Source organism: Canis lupus, chromosome 14 (genome assembly GCF_048164855.1).
Source record: "Canis lupus baileyi chromosome 14, mCanLup2.hap1, whole genome shotgun sequence".
Classification (NCBI taxonomy): Eukaryota; Metazoa; Chordata; class Mammalia; order Carnivora; family Canidae; genus Canis; species Canis lupus.
Genome location: NC_132851.1, coordinates 55,555,045 through 55,576,835, shown reverse-complemented (window position 1 = coordinate 55,576,835; position 21,791 = coordinate 55,555,045). Strand labels below are relative to the sequence as shown.

Genomic DNA, 21,791 nt, shown 5'->3' with positions numbered 1-21,791 from the left:
CTAAGTTTGCATTTATTCCCTAAATGGAAAAATAGAATCCCAGAGCCACACTAACACACTCCTGGTTGAAATCTAACATTTGTTAGTATAGCTAGTCTTGCTAAACTACATCAATTTGTGATGCTCTGAGAAAATAGGGTATGTGGTCCTTTAAAGATCAAAATTTGAACTGTGCTGACACAACTGAGGTAATTTACTTTTAAGGTGCTAACAGGGTTTGGATCTGGCCTCCCTCTGGGTTACCTATGCTATCTCTAAATTCAACAGTGAGTGTCAAAGAAAATTTTGGATGAAATTATTTAGAAAAAATGACATCAAGTAGATAAAACCTTTGCCACAGTTTTCACTTCTGAAAACATGTTGGAGAGTAATCCTTCCTCTGTTTTTATTGACATCAGGGAGATAAGAAGAGAATTTACAACGATTTAATTTCGTTACTAACCCATCAATCTCTATAACCAAGCTAATAAGGCTTTTGTGTTTCTTAAGCCTTTTGTATTTTTATGTCCTAAATATATCTGAAATCTAAGTCCTCCTCGTGCTCTCCCCCACCCATGGCAGCCAGACTCATGCCAGGAGGAGACTGAGCCAAATTAGCTGTGTTTCTGACTTTGGAAACTATCACCGGGATTTTCCCTTAGACTAGGGTTTTCTTGACTGGAGAAAACCCACTTCATTATATTAGAATTTGCTAAGCCCTTTGCATTACCAGATGTTGTTTATTGTGCTAATGGCTACTTTGACAAGAGTCATTTTGGCAGTATTTAATTCTACCCATAGCTCCTTTGTCTTCAACCTACCAGACCCTGGTTCCTCACCCCACTGCACTGGCCTTTGGGTCCTCAGGTCCCACCTGGCTTTGTTCACAAGGTCTCATTTATTCATACGAAATAAGAGCAGGGGAGACTAAGGGGAATTTTTATAAGCACAGTTTAACTTTACAGGCTAACTTCAATTTTATAAACTATGTTGATAATAGAATAAAAAAAGGTTTCTTTGAATCAACCAGGAGGATATGAGTTGAACCATATCCCCAGAGAGTTTCTGAATAGAATTACTAAGAAGCTGGAAAACCTTTGAAGCAAGACTGGACTGTGGACTTAGGACTTTTCACAGTGGTATCCTGACCATATGCTTAGATACTTTTATTACATGGTATATATCTTACCTTAACTTCCACATGTGCCATCAGTACTGCAAAATTCGTTAGGTGGTTACAAGAGCATGTAGTGTGTGTTTTATTTGTTGTCAGGAGCCGACAGCCTTGTGTTGACCAATAACCTGTCATTGTGCGCTTGGAATAGCTCCAAAATGAACAGTTAGGGTTGAAATTCTCCTCAGACTGCTATAAGGGGAAAAAAAAATCAATAAAGCCAATAAGTATTTTATGATCACCTAAAATAGATAGGTATTTTCTTTACATCTAACACAACTTCATACTCTATTCCAACTTTTGTGGAGATGTATACCAGTGCTTTTATCTTAAGTGGGCTTCATTAAGCCTGAGCAAATTTGAATAGATGTTGTTTATTTCCTCTGATTACAGATGAATTTACTTTTTAAAAATTTAATATTAATGGAATACTAGTATCGATATCTCAGAATGACTTCAACTAATTTCAAAGTAAAGTACATTATAAAGGATTTAATTAAGCAATTTCTGAGAAGATGGTCTTTAGAAATCTTTGTTCAATTTATGATACAATCTTTGTACATACATAAAGATATGTCTATGCACAAACACATAATTACTTGTAATATCATATGTGAAGCCATGTCCAATTTCACTAAATATGTTGCTAACTCTTTTAATTATGGAGACACGTTTATAAATCTATCTACAAATATTGTATCAGAAGCATTTATAAATTCAAGAATTATTCTCACTCATCTTAGAAAAAAAAAATCACCACTATCATTCTATAGATAATGAATTGCTATCTGTCAAATAATAGGAAAAAACTCAAGAAAATTAATATACTTCTTGTTTGTGGTAAAACAAATATAGATAATGTGAACAAATAAACTTAACATGCCATTTTCTTACCTTAATATGTTTAATGGTGAACACCACAGGATCAGCTAAATAAACCTTATTGCTGAACTCTTTGTTTATTGCTGCGGTAATAACAGGGGAATTGACAATAACAGAATGATTGGTGGACATAGCTTCTGTTCCCAACTTCATGCTGGCATTCTCCGTGGACAAATAAGGACCCAAGTTATTGTACAGGACAAAGGCCACTCTGATCTCTCCTGAAATAAATATAAATATGAATTATAGGTTGGGAAGAAAATCTCATTATTCTGTACATTCCACTTAATTTAGATAGTTCTAATTAAGTTCTAATCAAATCCATACAGTATATAATCACAACAAAATTAAGCATTCATTTTAACCAAAGTGCCAACTCATTCATGAGAAATGGAATGTCAAGTGATGCTGAATAAAGTACATATCAATATTTTAAGAAATGAATGTCAATCCCTATCTCACTCTGTACTCAAAAGTTAAAGACAGATCATAGATCTAAACATAAAAACCAGAACCATAAAGTTTCTAGATCAAAATATAGAATCTCTATGATCTTGGAGTAGGCAAGAATGACATGGATAGACCAAAAAGACATTGACTATAAAAGAAAAAAAAACCCGGTAAACTGTGCTTTGTCAAAATTAAAAATGTATCTATCAAAATATAGCATTAACAATAATATATATGAGACACGTCTATATATAGCAGTTCTGCTAATCAATAAGAAGAAAATAATGCATGAAAATAGCAAAAGACATAAACACATACTTTAGAAAAAATATATATGAAAGGCTAATAGAAACATGAAAAATCACACAGATACCATTTCATACCCACTAGAATTTATAATATCAAAATGACTGGTCACACTAATATTGATAAAGCTGTGGAACAGCTAGAGCTCCTATACACCACTGGTGGAAATGTAAAATAGTTCAACTATTGGGAAAAATGGTGATTTCTTATAAAGTTAAGCATATCTATATTTCCTAGATAAGTGAAAATGGGTATCTGCAAAGGGAAAACAAAACAAAACAAAACAAAACAAAACAAAACAAAATAAACTTGTATAAGGATGTTAATATTGTCCTTATTCATAATATTCCTTGAAGGGAAACAACTAAAAAATCTACCAATAGACAAAGTATGGCATGTGAATATAATGGAATATACTATGCCTCACTAAAGAACTACTGAGAGCAAAAAATAAACTATTATAGCATGATGACAAATCCCCAAAATACTATGTTCAGTGGAAAAATTCAGACAGAAAAGGGTACATACTATATGATTCCAGTTATATAATGTCTACAAACATGTAAAATTTGTCTATAGAGATAGTAATGAGAGTAATTTCATCAGATAGGGAGAGGACTGGGAGGGGTCACAATTTCTGGGTAATAGAAGAGATTTATGTCTTACTTTATGTAATATCACAGAGGAATGTTCAACTGTCAAATTCATCAAGCTCGTTATTAAGCTATGTGCATTTTATTGTATGTAAGTCATATCTCAATTGTAATCAAAAGTAAAAACAATTATTCAAAATCCTTATCTGTCTTAAAACTCAATTACTATGTTCTTTGATAGTCACTTTCTCCATACATCCTTCCACCTTTTTTTCTCTTATGATTATCTTTTATGTGCAATCTTCTATACAATTAACCTTCTTTTAACATGCTATCAACCATATTTTCTTTCTTACAATACACCAACCCCTGTGTCTTACTTCTGATATGAATTCACATCGGCTCACAAGCACTGTCCTGACTACTATGGTTACTAAGATGAGGAAGTCTCAGTCCTTATCCCTGAATCTCAGAGTCACGTGGAAAAAAAAAAGAGAAATTTTAATATATTTCTTTTGAGGAGCACGTCTAAACTGCGCTCCCATATTTGGAAAATTCACTACTATCAGGGATTTATGGACACAAAATGGACATATATTTGCTTCCTCAGCCTGTCTTGCAAAGAGGTTACTCTGGGCACCTCAGCTAGATGCCTCCCATTGGATGCACTAGACTCTGACCTCAGTTCATTGCAGAAGCTCGTGACATGGAAGCAGGGGGTGGTGCAGCAGTAGCCGCCTCCACTTGTGTTTCACCTGTGGCAGCAGTGACATCTCACAGCAATGATTCTGTGTGATGATAAAGGCTGCTGTCAGCTTCCTGGCTCTTGTTTTCTGAGCCCGATTCTCCAGGCTTCTCAGTAATTCTATGAGATATCCATCGTCCTTTCAGTAATTCAGTAGAATGATTATAATTATAATAAGAGCTACCTAAAGGAAAGGGGCATTCTAAAGCTTCCAACCCACATCTGTTAACACAGTACTGAGCAAACAACAGTAATTCACTAACTACTTCTTGTGTGTTACAACACAGCATTTCATTTTAGTTCTTTTCTCTAGGTTTAATATGAAAATACTAAATTTTGGAAGGCTAAACTTAACATTTTTTCCCCTTTCTGGTTGACAGTAACAACTTTTATTGTAACTGTTTGATAACTGACTGATAATTCCTACCAATTTCCACCTATGGGATAGTGTCTCCTTGACATTCCCCCTTGTTTTATCAATACATTTTAGTCACGTATAATTGTTATATATTCTGCAATGCAAAAGTAATGCTTAAATGTGACCTAAAACACACACACTACTTTAATAAATAAAATAAATGAACACAAAACATAGTATGACTAATATAGCCATATTTTAATTGCCATTAGCTGTGTACCTGAAAGGTCATATATTTATTTGATAAATTCTTAGGAAGTTTATGCATATGCCAGGCACAAGGGTTACACCAGCAAACAAGTAAGAAAAAATTCCCCTGCTCTCATGAGCTTACCACCTAGAAGGAAAGTCAGATAACAAGCAGGCCACTTAAAAATAATAATTATAGTATTTCATATAATGTTAAGTGAATAACCGCCATGAAAAATCATTGGCATAAAATTGGCTAGTGGGAAAATAGCATTTGGGAAAGAATGATGTACCTTCAGGGAGACAGATGAAAACTTCCCTTCCTGAAGAGGTAAGATTTATACTGAACAGAGAATGACAGAGAAGTTTCTATGTAAAGAACTGTAAAAATTGCATTCCATGAAGAAAACAAAAATCTGATACAGAAACACTCTTGGTGTATTCAAGGAACAGAATCAAGACGAGACCAGAGAGAATCCTTGTGCACTGTTGATGGGAATGTAAATTGGTGCAGCCACTGTGGAAAACATTTTGGAGGTCCCCCCAAAATTAAAAATAGAACTACCACATGATCCAGTAATTCCACTTCTGAGTTTTTATCTGAAGAAAACAAGAACATTAACTCAAAAAAGATCCCTGTACTCTATGTTCATTGCAGCATTATTTACAAGAGCTAAGACATGTAAACAACTCAAGTGTCCACTGATGAATGGACAAATAAAGAAAAGGGAATAGTATGCAGCCATTAAGGAAGAATGATATCTTGACATTTATGATAACATGGATGGACCTTGAGGGCATTATGCTAAGTGAAATATGTCAGACAGGGAAAGACAAATATTGTATGACCTCACTTATATGTGGAATCCAAAAAAATTAAAAATAAAACAAACTAAATTCATAGATATAGAGAACAAACTGATGGTTGCCACAGGCAGGGGGCGGTGAGAAAATGGCAAAATTTTTGGCAAAATGGGTGAAAATGGTGAAAAGGCAAAAAGTACAAACTTCTAGTTATAAAATAAATGTCATGGGATGTAGCATATAGCATAGTGACTACAGTTAATAATGCTGTAATGGATATTTTGAAAGTTGCTAAGAGAGTAAATCTTAAAAGTTCTCAGCATAAGAAAAAATATAACTCTATGTGGTGATAAATGTTAACTAGACTTATTGTGTTGATCATTTTACAATACATACAAATATTGAATCTTTACATTGTATACCTGAAACTAATATAAAGTTAGATGTCCCATATATCTCAATAAAAATGAAAAAGAATCCAGACTAAACTTTCGGGATCATTGTGGGCATGCTAACAATGGACAGGAAATGGGGCAGACATGAGGCAGGAAAGAAGTGAACAAGCACATGGTGGCCAGTGACACCACCTGATTTCATTTTACGTGCAATTGAACACAAACTGGTCAGATTGACATTTCGGGAAGAACTCTTTGTCAACAGGATATTCTGTTGGGAGGCAGAAAGAGTGGACAGAGGGAAATCAGTTGGAAAGCTAATGCAGAAATATGATTTTGCTTCTTAGAAAATCTTATTGCTGCCTGAAAAATTCACATAGTCAAATTAGCAATATAATGACTTATAAGGTCAGTCTTGTAAGATTTCCAACACTTAAAAAAATTTTGTTCTGTTGACAACAGTCTTAATTTGTTTTTCTTGGTATCATACAACAGGATCTTCTTTCTTTAAAACTATTCATCCTCCACTATGATATGCCACCTTTGAGTTGGCTGCTACAACCTGAGGGCATCTTCCCACCACCTAACAGGTCAAAGGATCTCATTTAGTTGGCAAAAGTATGTTTTTAAAAATTTGGTACTAGTCACACTGGAGATACATTTTCTCCGTGAGTTTATTTAATTCTCATTATAGTCAGTGAATTTAATCTTGTATCCAATTGACCTGAACTGACCAGTTCCTTTTCCCTAAATCATCTCACATTGAAATTTTCCATATGCTTTGCAAAGAAAACTCATAGAAACGCCTTCAAAAAAACGTGAATAAGAAAAAAAAATAGATCATTTAATTTTAAAATTAGAAGTACTCAATAAGGGGATCCCTGGGTGGCTCTGCGGTTTGGTGCCTGCCTTTGGCCCAGGGCGTGGTCCCGGAGTCCCGGGATCGAGTCCCGCATTGGGCTCCTGCGTGGAGCCTGCTTCTCCCTCTCCCTGTGCCTGTCTCTCTCTCTCTCTCTCTCTCTCTCTCTCTCTGTGTCTCTAATGAATAAATAAATAAAATCTTTTAAAATAATAAAAAAAAGAAGTACTCAATAAGTAAATAAAATCTTAAAAAGCGGAGGGGAGTGTCTGGGTGGCTTAGTCATTTGAGCATCTGCCTTCAGCTCAAGTCATGATGTCACCGTCCTGGGATGGAGCCCCACATCAGGCTCCCTGCTCATGGGGAGCCTGTTCTCTCTGTTCTCCCTGCTTCTGTTCTCTCTCTCTCTCAAATAAATAAATAAAATCTTAAAATTAGAAGTAAAATTCTCATTAAAATTTTTGAAACTAAATCTGTCAACTCCTTTCAAGAAAAAAGTCAGATATCTGTATTTTGTTGTTCATTAATTCCTCTCAGATTTAAGCTTCTGACATTGTACAGAACAATTTTCAAATGTGCCTGAGAATTTTGTAGACCTAATATATTGTGATGTTGTTGGCACAGAAGATAGGAAAGAAAAGGAAGAGGAAGAGGAGAGCTAGAACAGTTGAATGAGAGGAGAGTTCTTGGATAGCAGGTCTAAAATCCCAAGCCAAAAAACAAGTCATTGATGAGAATTCAATCTCACCATGCTTAGCAAATAAACTCTAACCTACCGTTTCGGCCATTCTGTTTTAATGTATTGGCGGACAATTGGATGGTGCTTCCGTGACCCATGTTTTCTGGAAATTTTAGGTCTTCTAAGTTTCCTTCTGTACTCAGCCTTGCGACTTCCAATTCTGTTAATGGCAAAGAGTTATCACTGTTCATTGAGAAACACAACCCAAGATGAGTTCCTAAATCATTTAAATATTTCTGAAATCAAAACACTGGAATTATTGTTATACTAATTATTAGTAGTCAAAATTTATAGTAGTTCAATGCTTTATTTTGAAAGTATTTCTTTAAAATAAGGCAAAAATTGTTTAAATCAGGTAAATAAGAATACAAATGTATCCATTATAAAGCCTAAAATTTAAAAAAAAATCAAACTCAAAGGCTTATACTCTGTCATTTACTTTAAATTTATTTTCAAAATATTATCTTCGTGAACTAAGTAAACGTCTCTTTATAATCTGGAGCTGCACTATCATATCAATATTGATCTATCTTTAAATCTAATAAGTTTGAAAGAGCTTTATCAAATCTTCTGAAATAAAACTGTCAGCTATATCCTTATGCACAATAAAAATAGATTTATACTCCTTATGAGCCAATAACACAATTACAAAAAAATCGTTTTATCACCTTCACTTAAATGACTGATTTCTTTATAGTACATAATTCAGACATTCTTACTATAACTGAAGTGACCTGTAAGCACTGTGTTAGGAAGATAAAATTTAGATAGTACAATGCAATACATAGATACATACAGACATAAAAACTAACTTATGGATCTCACTGTGAGTGATTTCAGGCTCAGATATCCAATATTGGAATGTCTTATGGAGGATAACATACATGATTATGAGGACCCTCTTAAGCCAGTGGCAGGTGATATAATTATAGAAAAAAAATCACTTATCTCCACTGAAATAAAAATCACTCATAATATCTGTGCTACCATAATTTTTTTTTCTTTTCTCTCTTCTGCTGTACAAGGGTCTCTGGCTCTTCTGTATAACAAAGGCCACTTACGAATATTGTCTGTGTTCTCCCTGACGATGTCAGTCTTCAAAAGGTTATCAGCCAGCACAAAAGCACTTTCCTCCACAGTGTCAAGCAACATGGTGGCTGCACGTAGTTGATCGCTTGTAGTCAGGTCTCTCCACGCATTTGAGGCTTGTGGCTGGAGGAGGTTGTTAACTGTCTCGACCATTGCCTACAAGAGGATGAACAGAATGACAGAGGTCTCTAGTGAACTCACAGAGCTGTCAGAAATCCAGGTGTACATGTTGCTCAGCAAGCAAGGATCAGCGGTGTGCATGAGTTCAGTATTGTCCCAGCCTCCCCTGTGACATGCTGCAGCAGAAGCATTCATTATTTTGTTCTGTTAAAACCCTAGCCGAGACTGCAAGGCAAGAGAAAAACCAGCTTTTGTTTTGAAGGACAACAAATAGATCCATGCTTGCTTCTTAGAATCAATAGCAATGGCCTCAATAAGACTATAATCACATAATTAAATTATTTGGCTGGGGAACTGTTGGCAAGTAATTTAAACCAACACTTTTATCAAATCACCCACAAAAATGATTTTTCCCTAGTATCACCATAAAACTAAATGCTGAATACAACAGAGATTAAAGGGGTGACTACAGACAGGATGATACAAGAATTTGTTGCCTATAGATAGGTTGAGGACCCACTGAGCAAACCATTTTTTTTTTTTCTTAGCCAGTTGGTAAAATGTCAGGATGGGAAAAATATCAAAGCATACACACTCCTAGGGGCTTTGGATATGTTACGTGCGGAGAAAAACCTTCTCCATGCTGTTTACTATTAGGGAGGGCAATAAACAGTCAGAACTTGGCTACCTGTGGCCCTCAGGTGTTTTTCCTTTAAAAAATCAGCAGTAGGTACATAGAGAGATAAAGATCCACAGTTCTCATGGCTTCATCCAAAAGAATCATCTCCCTAGTTACAATTTATATATTTCCCATGGTTAGCTTTATGCTCTAGGTTACAAAGAAAAAAAAAAACCAGTTCTCCCGATAAGGTCTCCTTACGGTTTCATTCAAACAGAGAATTACAAAATAGAAAAATACAACACCTGCAGTTTTCAAAGTGATCATCCCTGAACCCGTTGATTATGAAATATGCATCTAATCGAGAAACAGATTTGAATAAATAGCCGAAACAGGCACTTTCTGGGCAGTGCATGGGCGTTTTAAAACAAGACTCATATTATTGACACGTTGGCAGAAGGATTGAGAGAGACTGAAGAAATACCCATTACACTGCAGTGTTTTCTTCTGGCTGGTGTTTTCATAGTAACCAACTAACAACTGTTAAAAATTCAGCTTCATAATGAAACACCTTGGCTGCCAATTAACACCAGCTTCAAAAACTAATTTGCCTTTTGATAAGAGTTGTTTTTTCTTGATATTTTTCCCAGCTACTCCAAATTCTGGCCAAAAATCAACATCAATGGACTTGTATGGAAAATAGTCCTATACTTGCAACTTGAGTACTTTGCATCATTTACACACACACAAACAAACAGCAAACAAAAAAAACACCAAAAAATCTCTCAGGAGTTTAATAACTGGGTGTTTTCCCATAGTGGGCTTAGTTCCGCCATGTGTTCTGAGTTTAAAGCATGACCCAGAAGCCAGACAAAAGCATTTCCGAGCACAACAAAATGATTTGCTTTCCAGGAAGTTCTTTATAGGGATAATGCCAACAGGATATGCCAAAAAGGAGGTGCCACACTGGAAACAAATGAACAAAACAAGTTTAGGTATTTTCAGAAGCCAGAGAACATCGACCTTTTAAGTGCAAAGAAATATTCTTTCTGCGAGTAGATGATCCTCTGAATTCATTAGAAATGCTCTGAAAATCCCACATGCAAGAGAAATGATGCCTGTTTTTTTAGAGACAGCCGTTGTAACATTAGTTAAGAATCTTTTTTTTTTTTTTTTTTTTATTAGTTAAGAATCTTAAACCGATGAATTTAAACCTGACCTCAGAGAAAATTTTATTGGGGATAATACAATAATTCTGCTCTGCTCTTTACTGTTTTTAATTTTTTTTTAATTTAAGAAATGCAAAAGAAGGAAGAAAGAGAAAAAACAAAAATAAACAACTATGGTCAACTCTGAGAAGGTTCTAAAAAGCCACCTGTTTACAACAGACTGTTCTACGTAAAATAACACATTTGAATTGGTAACTAACGAACTGAAGGCGCCCCTTTTTAAATCATCTTAGTTTTGCATCCGAAAATGTATGTAGTGCAATATTTTATCATAGTCATAAATTTTAAGCACATTTACAACAATTGCACTTTCCAAATGAATCATAATCTTTAAAGAAGTTTTCTATTAAAGCCCAAATGATTTCCAAGTTTATTATAGAAATGACAGACATAATAATACATGGTCCTAAAACCTGGATGGGTTAAGGCAGAAATCCAATATTTATTTATTCTTTAAAAAGCACTTGTCGTGATGGCTTAAGTATAAATGCAAGGGAATTTCAGCACAAGGGCTGAAGACAGAATTCTGTAGTGCTAAAATCAGAGTATGGGATTTGGAACCACATCTGCTAAGTGTGGACCTGGACTGTGCCACTTTCTAGATGTATGATGTTGGGCAAGTTACTTAACTGCACTTCATCTGTAAATCTGAGACGATGGTATAAGCGTTTTATAGTGCGTGGCAATATAAATGCATTTATGTTGCCTGCCTCAAAATATGTGTTTAAGGTGTAGTCTTATGTTGATTTGCATTGGATAGCGAAGTCCAGCTAGGGAAGAAGAGAGGTCTTCAGTGAATGAAGCACACACACATCATTGGTGGTGATTACAAAACATTAGCTCTGAAGTGAGAGCCGCAAGGACTAACTTCTGCAATGTAATGTTCAGGAATAAACCTGTCTTACAACTTAACTACTAAGACTATATCACCTGAATCTTTGAGGATTAGGACAGTACAGGAGCATGTATATTAAATAATTCATAATGTATGTTTTAGAGTTTTGAAAAAACTGACCGGTTTTCTACTACTGAGACAGCATGGCCAAGTCAATCCTAATAGCTTTATAATTAATGCGGTTTGCTTAAACTTTCCAAATTTGCTGACATGTCCCTGTTACCAGTTGAATCAGGTCAATTAAGTAGTCCGACTCTCTAACGACAAAAGAATATCTCTATTTTGTTTTCTTTGTACATTTTTGCATTTGTATGTTTTACCCACAAATGATGACATCTGGTCATTATGTATGTGTGTGTGGTTTTCATTTTTCTTTTTGTCAAACAAGTTATTTGCATTCCCTTCTTAGTTCAACAGCATCTCTTTAAAGACAAGTTGATTTTCATTTTATTTGGTTACAAGGAAATGAGCTTAACTATGCTTAGAACCAAAGTTGAACAGGGAATATACAATGAATTGGACTAAAGTGAGGCAGTTGGTCCAACAGCTCTCACTGATTCTTTTTCTGCTATAAATATTTTTCCGATCTAAAATTTACATGATAAAGTTGGAAGAAAATACACTTGGTCCCGTATTTACATTAAAAAAGTCCTTTGATCCCTGAGGAAAAAAACAACAAAAATCACTTAATGGTTTGGATGCATACTGACTGAAATAATCTATATTTCTAAAAAGTGAATTTAATCACCAATGTCCTTGTGAGAAACTAAATGTCAACTCACTTTATTATCTTTTTCAAAACACTAGAAACTGAATAGGAGATGGCATTGGAAATTTGCATTCTAGTTGTCACTAAATTTCAGTGCATCTTTGGACATATTTATGTTTTCTAACCAATCAACAAAGTGGGAACTATACAAGAAAATAAATTTCATTATGTTTCAATTTGAGGGTAGTCAGGGGCATTCTGCTATTCGATATAACTCTTTATATAGTTTATCACTAGACTCTAAAGTGACTTTTGACTATTTCTAAAAATCAAATGTATAAAGTATAAAAGTCACTAGGATTCATACCAGGATCATGAGCGTATCATATCCTTCTGGACATATATTCGCATTACACAACTTTATTGGACCTCTTATCATAAAATTCATTGATGGTAGGACTAGTAAATTTAGGCAAATTCATTTTACTAGTTTTACTTGTAGCATATAGTTATAGTATGTTTATTAAAAGATGTTATAAAGTATATAATCATACTATTTCAAAAGGGAGGACTTACTTCTTTGCTCTAACTACTGTGAAAATTTGGGGGGACACCAGCTATTTATTTCTCTAGTACCATCTTTGTCTTTATTCCAAGAGGATATGCTTGTGAAATACCTAGGATCAATGGTGAGAGATCTATTTTTTAAAAGATTTTATTCATGAGAGACACACACAGAGAGAGAGAGAGAGAGAGAGAGAGGAGCAGAGAAACAGGCAGAGGGAGAAGCAGGCTCCATGCAGGGAGCCTGATATAGGGACTCAGTCCCGGATCTCCAGCATCACGCCCTGGGCTGAAAGCAGCCGCTAAACCGCTGAGCCACCGAGGGATCCCAGATGAGAGATCTGTTAATGTCACCTAGGTGAACCGTAAATCTTAGAACTAGCTAAGCAAAATCACCTGGAGAATTTAGTTACTCCTCCTTCCTTACTTGAAAACCATTAAAGACCCAAATAGAATGAATGCTTGTGAAAAGGTATGCAACTTTACCATTACTGCATTTTTCTGAAGATAGGTTTTCTAATCATAAGCCATTCCGGTTTTAGCTCAGGTACAAAAAGGTCTTAGACTATCAGCATAGCTAGGAAGAATGCCCCCACCCTTAACTCTGTTTACTGTTTTGTTTCCTTTGTATCACATGTCATTATATAAGGTACCTAAAATATGTATTTATCTACATGGCTATCTCAGATCTCACACTCAAGAAATTTATGTTTCATGAGGGGGCAACTCTGTGTCATTTATACGTGCCCAAAACTCTGCCTGGCATATATGTGTTCAATGACTCTGCTGAATGATTGCCATCTAATGAAGATTCATACTTCAGTGAGTCATCTCCATTTTCATGACAGTAGGGAAAAAAAAAATCTCTTAAAGTATTGGTTTTAGAAGAGCAAAGAATATGTAAGTACAAATGGAAAAAAACAAACTAGTAACTAGTCAATATCTGAATCATTATCATTTAGAGATTCACTGCCATAATAGGTTCCTATTTTCATACTTAAAAACCTTGAATAGAACTATCCACACTTATGGTCTGGCTCTCTCACTAGATTACAATGTTCTCAGGGGAGAGACCATGTTCACTGGTGTTTTCCCAGGGTCAATTTTACTGCCTTGAGACAGTTTAGGTACTCAAAAAAATGTTCATTAGGCAAAGATCACCTACCTTTACTATCAAATCATTAATGACTTTATATGTAATAGAAATGAAAACGTCTGTAATAAATAAAACACATAAATAAATAAAATAAACACATAAAATAAATACATAAAACACATAAATAAAAACATTTGTAATGTAATAAAATGAAAACATCTAGTTTTATAACTTTTTTCCATGTCTCCCAAGAGGTGTTCTGAGAGAATAAAGTGCTCAGTTATCACAGGGTTTGGCACGTAGACAGGCTGAATTACAGGGAATTAAGAAGACAATCAGAGTTCAAAAGGAGAAAAGCAGAACCACAGGCTATTGTAGTAAATGCAAACCACTAGGCATAACAAAAATATATTCTACAAAAAGCTTTCCAAAATGTTTTTAAGTGTACCAAAGCCCACTTTCAATGCAATTCAATGAGGTCCTATTAAGTATGTATGATATGCAAAGAACTAGGGAAGTCACTGTTGGAGGAGGTGAGGAAAGAGAAGGAAAACAGAGTCAGCCTTCAATTTGTCTACACTCCAAGGCAGAAGGTAAGAACAAAATAGAGCTAAAAACTCACAGCATATGGGACAAAAAGTAAATGAATTCTTACAGAGAAAGATCAAGAAAAGATCCCAGAAGGTGTGTAATTTTGAGTTAGACACTAAAAGATGAATAAACTTTCCTTGATTATGATGAGGATACTTAAGGCAAAAGGACACAATAAGCAAGGTAACGGCTAACACAAAACAAAGCAGGTTCTAAGGCAAGGAATGTATTGGGTTTGGGATGAGGAGAGTGTGTAGTGCATGGAAAGAGAGTGTTAAAAGAAGAGTATGGGGATGCTTGGGTAGCTCAGCAGTTGGGTGTCTGCCTTCCGCTCAGGGCGTGATCCTGGAATATCAGGATTGAGTACCACATCGAGCTCCCTGCATGGAGCCTGCTTCCCCCTCTGCCTATATCTCTCTACCTCTTTCTCTCTCTCTCACTCTCTCTGTCTCTCATGAATAAATAAATAAAATCTTAAAAAAAAAAAAAGATGAGTGTAGTGGGAGAAGCAGTAAGTAGCAGTCAGATCTTAGAAGATCTTCAGTATGATAGAAGTTTGGGTTATTATATACCCAAATATATATGTATATATCATATATAATATATCATTATATACCATAGATATGTATATGTATATATGTAATATTATAGTATATCATATGTAATATATAATACATGATTACATATATAATATAGTTGACATTCATTTATAATTTGAAAAGATAAAACAACTTTTCTTTAATTCCTCCTTTTTGATTTCTTGATATGAAGGTTATCAGTTGAGAATAAAGTAAAATAGAACAAAAGCTTAAAACTATTACTGAATAGGGCACATTGTACTCTAACATACATTTATATATAGATTCAAATCAAAATTTTAAAGATCAAATGTTAGAGGAGTCTTCCAAACAGTTTTGAACTTACTGTTTGTTTTTTTTTTATTAGAAGTCAAGTTCAGTGACTGATATTTACACATCTGGTCAATAACCTAAGGTTCTTTTTATAATCACTGTCATTTAATATTATTAAGCATATAAAAACTACTAATCTCTGGACTCCCTTTTATATTACAGTGAAGTGTTGGCATTTTCAAGTCTTAATTAAAATTAGATTATATAACACAACTGACCTTAATATAGTGATAAGAGGCCTGAACAGTAGTACAAGATGAAACTAAAATTTCATAGAAAAGACTCTGCCTCTTTAAGAGATCCCTTGTTGCTTAAAAAATGTACTGTTTTTAGCAAACTGCAATTTATTGCACTATTTAAAAAATCTCAATTAGAATTAAATGATTGAATGCTGTCAAGTCTATGTTGAGTTACAGGAATTAAATAGAGCTATAAACTGGACTTAAACTTCTTGCTAACTCAACAGTTATTCAACAAATATTAACTAGGTACTTTCAACTGGGTGCTGCAAGAAAGACAGATACTTTCCTGTCCTTAAAAGTGATGACAATATGGTAATGCCAGACTATTAAACAAGTAGAAACATGGCAAACATTATGATAGGCTCCATGAAGTAAAATTTCAAGCTCAAAATCAATATTGACCAATCAGACAAAACAGACACCTCCAAGGAACTGACAAGATTTCCCATAGCAGAGCAGAGTGCCAGTGGTTCAGTGGCAGGAAAGTGAGTGAAGGCTAGTTTTCAAAAAAGTTTGCATAACATGTTTGATATGTACAATTCTTCCTAAAAGCAGCAAGAAGTCCATGAAAAAGTAGAGGAGTGATATAAATTATAATGGCTAATACTTATTGAGTATTGGAGGTGGTGCAGTCAGTTAAGCACCTGACTCTTGGTTTCTGCTCAGGTCATGATCTCAGGGTTGTGTGACTAAGCCCCCCACAGCAGGCTCTGCGCTGAGCATAGAATCTGCTTCAGATTCTTCCTCTCCCTCTGCCCCTCCCGCTCATTCTCTCTTTCTCTTCCAAATAATGTTTAACAAAATATTTATTATGCTCCAAACTCTCATCTGAATGCTTTATGCATCAACTCCTTTAATTCTGACAATAACCCAATGAGGCAGAAACAAATATGATCCTCATCTTGCAGTGAGAAAGCGGAGACTCAGAGAAGTGAAATAACTTGCTAAAGGTTAATTAACTAAGCTAGGGCAGAACTAGGGTTCAAATCCATACATTCTGACTCTGCGGATAAAGAAAAGTAGAGATTCCACAGGTATTTTTCAAAATTGGTTGATTAATTAAAGTTAGTTGGTAAGGGAAATAAAGGAGTGCAGTGCATGGAATCTGAGCGTAGGCAATGTGGTGGCACTTGTTTAAGATGGAAATAAAGAGAAACCGATTTTTGTTCATTAAAAGGTAAAGGGTACCCATTCTGAGTGCAAAGTACTTGAATGGAATCAATTTAAGAGGTCTATGGAAGCCTGGCAAGGGAGGAAAAACCTTCCCTCTAGTCTACCCTCTTAGAGTATATACCAGTTCAATGCCAAGCTCTGAGAATTAAACTGACATGAGATAAACATGAGATAAATTTTATCTAGTATTTTATGTTAATAATATAATTTTTTAAAATAAAAGGACAAGGGACAGCCTGGGTGGCTCAGCGGTTTAGTGCCGCCTTCAGTCCAGGGCGTGATCCTGGAGACCCGGGATCGAGTCCCACGTTGGGCTCCCTGCATGGAGCCTGCTTCTCCCTCTGCCTGTGTCTCTGCTTCTCTCTGTGTGTCTCTCATGAGTAAATAAATAAAATCTATAAATAAATAAATAAATAAATAAATAAACAAACAAACAATACTTCTTCATTTGTGAAGAAGTGACAAGATAAAGGAAAAGGGTTTAAGCTTTCAAAAAGAGTATGCTGTGGGAAGATAACTAGAAAAAATATAGGGGAAACTAATGGAAGAGAAGGGTTAATTTAGAGCGTTTGTTCCTTTCAGTCCCAAAGAATCAATATTCCAATGTGGCATATTTGGGGCATGTTGTTACCATTTTAGCTGTAGCTTACTACTCAACATCTGTTTTTTATTTTTATTTTTATTTTTTTAGTTTTATTTATTTATTTATGAGAGACTCACAGAGAGAGAGGCAGAGACATAGGCAGATGGAGAAGCAGGCTCTCCACTTGGAGCTCAGTGCGGAACTGGATTCTAGATTCCGGGATCACACCCTGAGCCAAAGGCAGATGCTCAAATGCTGAGCCACCCAGACAACCCTCAACATCTCTTCTTGACATAGGTTTAGGAATCATGTAATTAAATAAGAGGCAAGCCATTGGGGACGCCTGGGTGGCTCAGCCATTGAGCATCTGCCTTAGGCTCAGGGCGTGATCCTGGGGGCTTAGGATCGAGTCCCACATCAGGCTCCCTAGATGGAGCCTGCTCCTCCCTCTGCCCGTGACTCTGCCTCTCTCTCACTGTGTGTCTTTCATGAATAAATAAATAAAATCTTTAAAAAAAAGAAGCAAGCCATTGGTATGTCTGACTTTACGCAAATAAACTGAGTGGTAGAAGCAGAATCAATGGCCCAGAAACACTCAGGATAGAGGAGAAAATATAGAAAAAATAGTCAACACCACAGATTGAAGAAGACAGAGCCAGAAGAGTGTGGTATCACAGAAGGTAAAGGAGGAGACTTTCCATTGCTTTCAAAATGAACTCGACCATAAAAATACCCCCAACGCCCTTCTTGAAATAATAATGACTCTAGATATTTTTTTCCCTGAGAACTGATAGAATGCTTGTGAAATAAAGAGAAAAAAATCACAGAGAAGCAGTTCTTGAGGGACAATCAATTGAGTTTTATGAATTTTTACTTTGAAGTAGGACATATAAATTCATAAAATAATGCATATTATTTTAAAACAAAAAGTACATGCCTGAAAACAGTATTGTTTAATACAGAAGTATATAAATTAAAACCTGAAAGTCTGTTTATGCGACACCACCACCAACCTCACCTAAAGTAGAAATCACTCCGACAATTTGTTGTGGGTCCCTCCAGACTTGCAAATATCTACATGTACATACCAACAAATGTGATCACTATAATAATGCTGTGATCTGTTGGGTTTTGCTTGCCTGTTGGTTTTGTCCTCTAATACACTACACCCACCTTTCTAGATCAATGCAACATCTACCTCATTCCTTCTGTGGCTTAAGTAGTATTCCACTATTTGGCGTACCAGTTTATTCAACCCACTTCCTACTGATGACGAGTGATGTTGTTTCTTTGATGTGAACCATGATACAAGGCTACCTTGTGACTCTCTCTGCACATTTAGTCCTTTCAATGGAGCAATGCTACTCCCAAAGTCCTTACTGTAAGCAGAGAGAACAATACTGTTTTGTGATTGTATGATAAGGTTTATGAAAAAAATATTATAAAAACATGGATAAGAATAAAAATAGTCTTCTCTGGTAGGATATTGAAGAGGCTACTAATAGTGATTGCTTTGAAGGAGAGCTGAATGTCTGGGGAGAGGAAGGGAAGGGAGGATTGTTACTACACAACTCCAGGAGGCACCTTCCAACTAGATCACAGGGTGAGCGGCACGCCCTGAAGTTAGCAATGCCAAAGCCATGGCGAGAAGATAGTTCTATTATTCCTACTTTTTGAAATATAAACCATGTGCCTATATTAGCTATTAGCTATTAAAACAACTACTACTACTACTACCACTACTACTACTACTTAAAAAGAAGAAAAATGCTATCTGAAAAGGATTGGAATAACTTTTTTTAACAAAATGATTGCCCAAGACTGTAACTAACAGAATAATCAAAAGAGAATTTTAATCTGTAGTTAGGGTGCAAAAGTAACCCTATATTGTCATAAATCTATGGCAGCTTATTATATCAAAAATGGGGGACTGGGGGACGCCTGGTTGGCTCAGCGGTTGAGTGTCTGCCTTCGGCTCAGGGTGTGATCCCACACAAGGCTCCCTCTGCCTATGTCTCTGCCTTCTTTCTGTGTCTCATGTATAAATAAATAAAATCTTAAAAAAAAAACTGGATGAAGATATCAACATATACCACTACATGAGGGAAAAAAAGTATTTTTGGTTGCCTCTAAGAATGCTAGCTGCCCAATAACATTCTTTGACTTAGACATAGACTCACTGGACACTGAATCGTTTAGTTACTTGTCCTTCTCCTTCTTCCTGTGCAGAGCTTTGCATGAAGTGATGATTGGAACCTAGTAGCCATCGGCTCATTTTGAGGATGGAAGTCCATGTGCTAAAGATAATAGAATAGAAAAACAGAAGAAGCCTCCATCTCTAATGTGAAATTTTCATGCTAATCCTGGACTACATCATCTGCATTTCTTTTTTATGCACATGAATAAAGCCCTGGTTTGTTTAAGCCACCCAGCTAAGTTTTTGTTACTACCAGCTGTATAAAATTCATACATTAGATAAGGGAAAATATCAAAATTATAACTCTGTTGGGAGCAGTACTAAAAAATCATTTGTTTGGTTCCAAGTCATCAGGCAACTACTTTACTGCAAATTACACCTTAAAACTTCTATTTCTTTTCTGACCTGCACCAGAAAAGGCAATGATAACTTTACAAAGTAGGATCTTAAATCTGTAATGCTATTTTTAATATCTTTTTCCTTCTGGTTAGCTTATGTGATCATAAAGATATTAAAGCACTAACAAAGTAAATTGATGTTCATTCTTTTTGTGTTTGCACAGAAATAATATCTATTTATTTTCTATATATTCGAAAACTTTTCTTCAGGTAAGCATTTCAGAGAGCAGTGATGCATTAGAAAGGCTTTTTAAATTAACAATTTTACAATTAAGTAGTGACCCGGGCTTTGATTAAAAAATTACAAGACAGGCTACATCTTGGTGAAAAGTGGGAAAATATTTTTGTTTTAGAGGAAAATATTTTATTTAAAAACAGAAGGTTTTTTTTAAGCCTCATAAGGATTACTTCCTGAAACATTCATAAACCAAGTATATACAAAGAGCAGCTGGAATATTTTGTTTATTTATAGGAAATGTGCAAAATGGAAGAGTCGGAAATGACTCAGTAAGGCAGCCATCACTGGTTGGCCTGATACATTCACCACAGGAATTTTGAGAGATTCCCAGGATGATGTTCTTTGCACGTCAGAGGAGGATCTCCGTCATCAACATCTGCCGTCATCCTTATGGAGGCTTTTTTAATTATTAGATTTATGAACTGACCTGTCCGCATTAAATAATAACCTGTATAATTTACTCTGCATACATTACATATGGTTTTACTGTCTTCTGATTCAATGATTGCTTTATGACAGCATTTAATGACTACACCTTACAGGACAGAATCCTTACGACTTCTTCATCTAAAGAAAACTACTCTGGTTTTGTAGATGGAAGTCACTTTCTTTGATCTCAGTGTCTTTCAGCAATAGGTTCAGGGCACCAGAAAGACGCAGGGTGCAGATTTATATTTTCTCTCTTACTGACACAAATCAAGTGCAGATTTATCAAGCTGTGAAATATATTAAGTTCACAGGGTTTTAACAAAGGGTTACCAAACCTCAAGAACCTGCTGTGATTCAAACTACTTTCAGATGTCCTTTTAATTATATTAAATGAAAGTTTGGGTTGGCTTTGATGCTTATGGGCAAACATCGAAATCTCTTGAAAGAGCTGCTAAAAGTACTCCCTGTTGCTGTAGTTAATATACTACATTGTATGCACACCACTAGCCAATTTATTCTAGCCACTTTAACAAGGATATCCAGCCTGACAGGCCACACAGAATAGTATCACAAGTCAAGCAAAGCACAAATCATCAGAGGCCTCCGAAAGTTGTTTGACATGCACCGCGGAGCTCTTTGTCACACAGCCAATTAAGTGACCAAACAAGGAACTTGAAAATACTCATTAATTTCTTCCTAGCAGTATAAATGGAGGTTAGAATCCTCCTTGTCTTATGCACCAAAGGCAGACAAGTAAAACGGGCATAATTCAATTTGCACTTTGTCAAAGGTGCAAGTAGCAACTTTGGCTCACAGAAAGTCTGCGTTAGAGAGGAAAAAAAAATGAAAGGAATAGGTAAAAATGTTTATTTAGATAGTACATATCATAACATAGATATAAGGGCTCTGGGATTTTTTTTTTTTTTTTTTTTGTTAATTAATCAAAAGCTGACGTTACTTTTAATCCTTGAGAAGCTGCATTGGCACTTCTGAGCAGACTCAGCAGCCCTTGACATTACTTCCTCCTCTGTGTAAAAAAGAACCCGAGCTGATTTCTGAACACCATGCTCTGCAGGTCTTTTCTGTTCCTTCAAGTTGTTCTTTGGCCTCCCTGACATCTTGGGAGTATAACAGTGTCCTGGGGCTCATCCTAGATTCTTTTTTTTTTTTTTTTT

The 21,791-nt window shown here is 35.5% G+C and overlaps 1 protein-coding gene across 23 annotated transcripts in view; it reads right to left on the bottom strand.

The window, feature by feature from the left end:
• ADGRL3 (adhesion G protein-coupled receptor L3) overlaps window positions 1–21,791 on the bottom strand; it is an 856,207-nt gene that overhangs the window by 159,663 nt on the left and 674,753 nt on the right. For all 23 annotated transcript variants that reach the window (XM_072775204.1, XM_072775207.1, XM_072775212.1 and 20 more), the window contains 4 exons: window positions 8,595–8,778; window positions 7,571–7,693; window positions 2,048–2,256; window positions 1,169–1,345 (listed from right to left, as the gene is read on the bottom strand). In XM_072775204.1, the coding sequence (XP_072631305.1) occupies window positions 1,169–1,345; window positions 2,048–2,256; window positions 7,571–7,693; window positions 8,595–8,778 (693 nt within the window). The remainder of the gene's footprint in view (window positions 1–1,168; window positions 1,346–2,047; window positions 2,257–7,570; window positions 7,694–8,594; window positions 8,779–21,791) is intronic.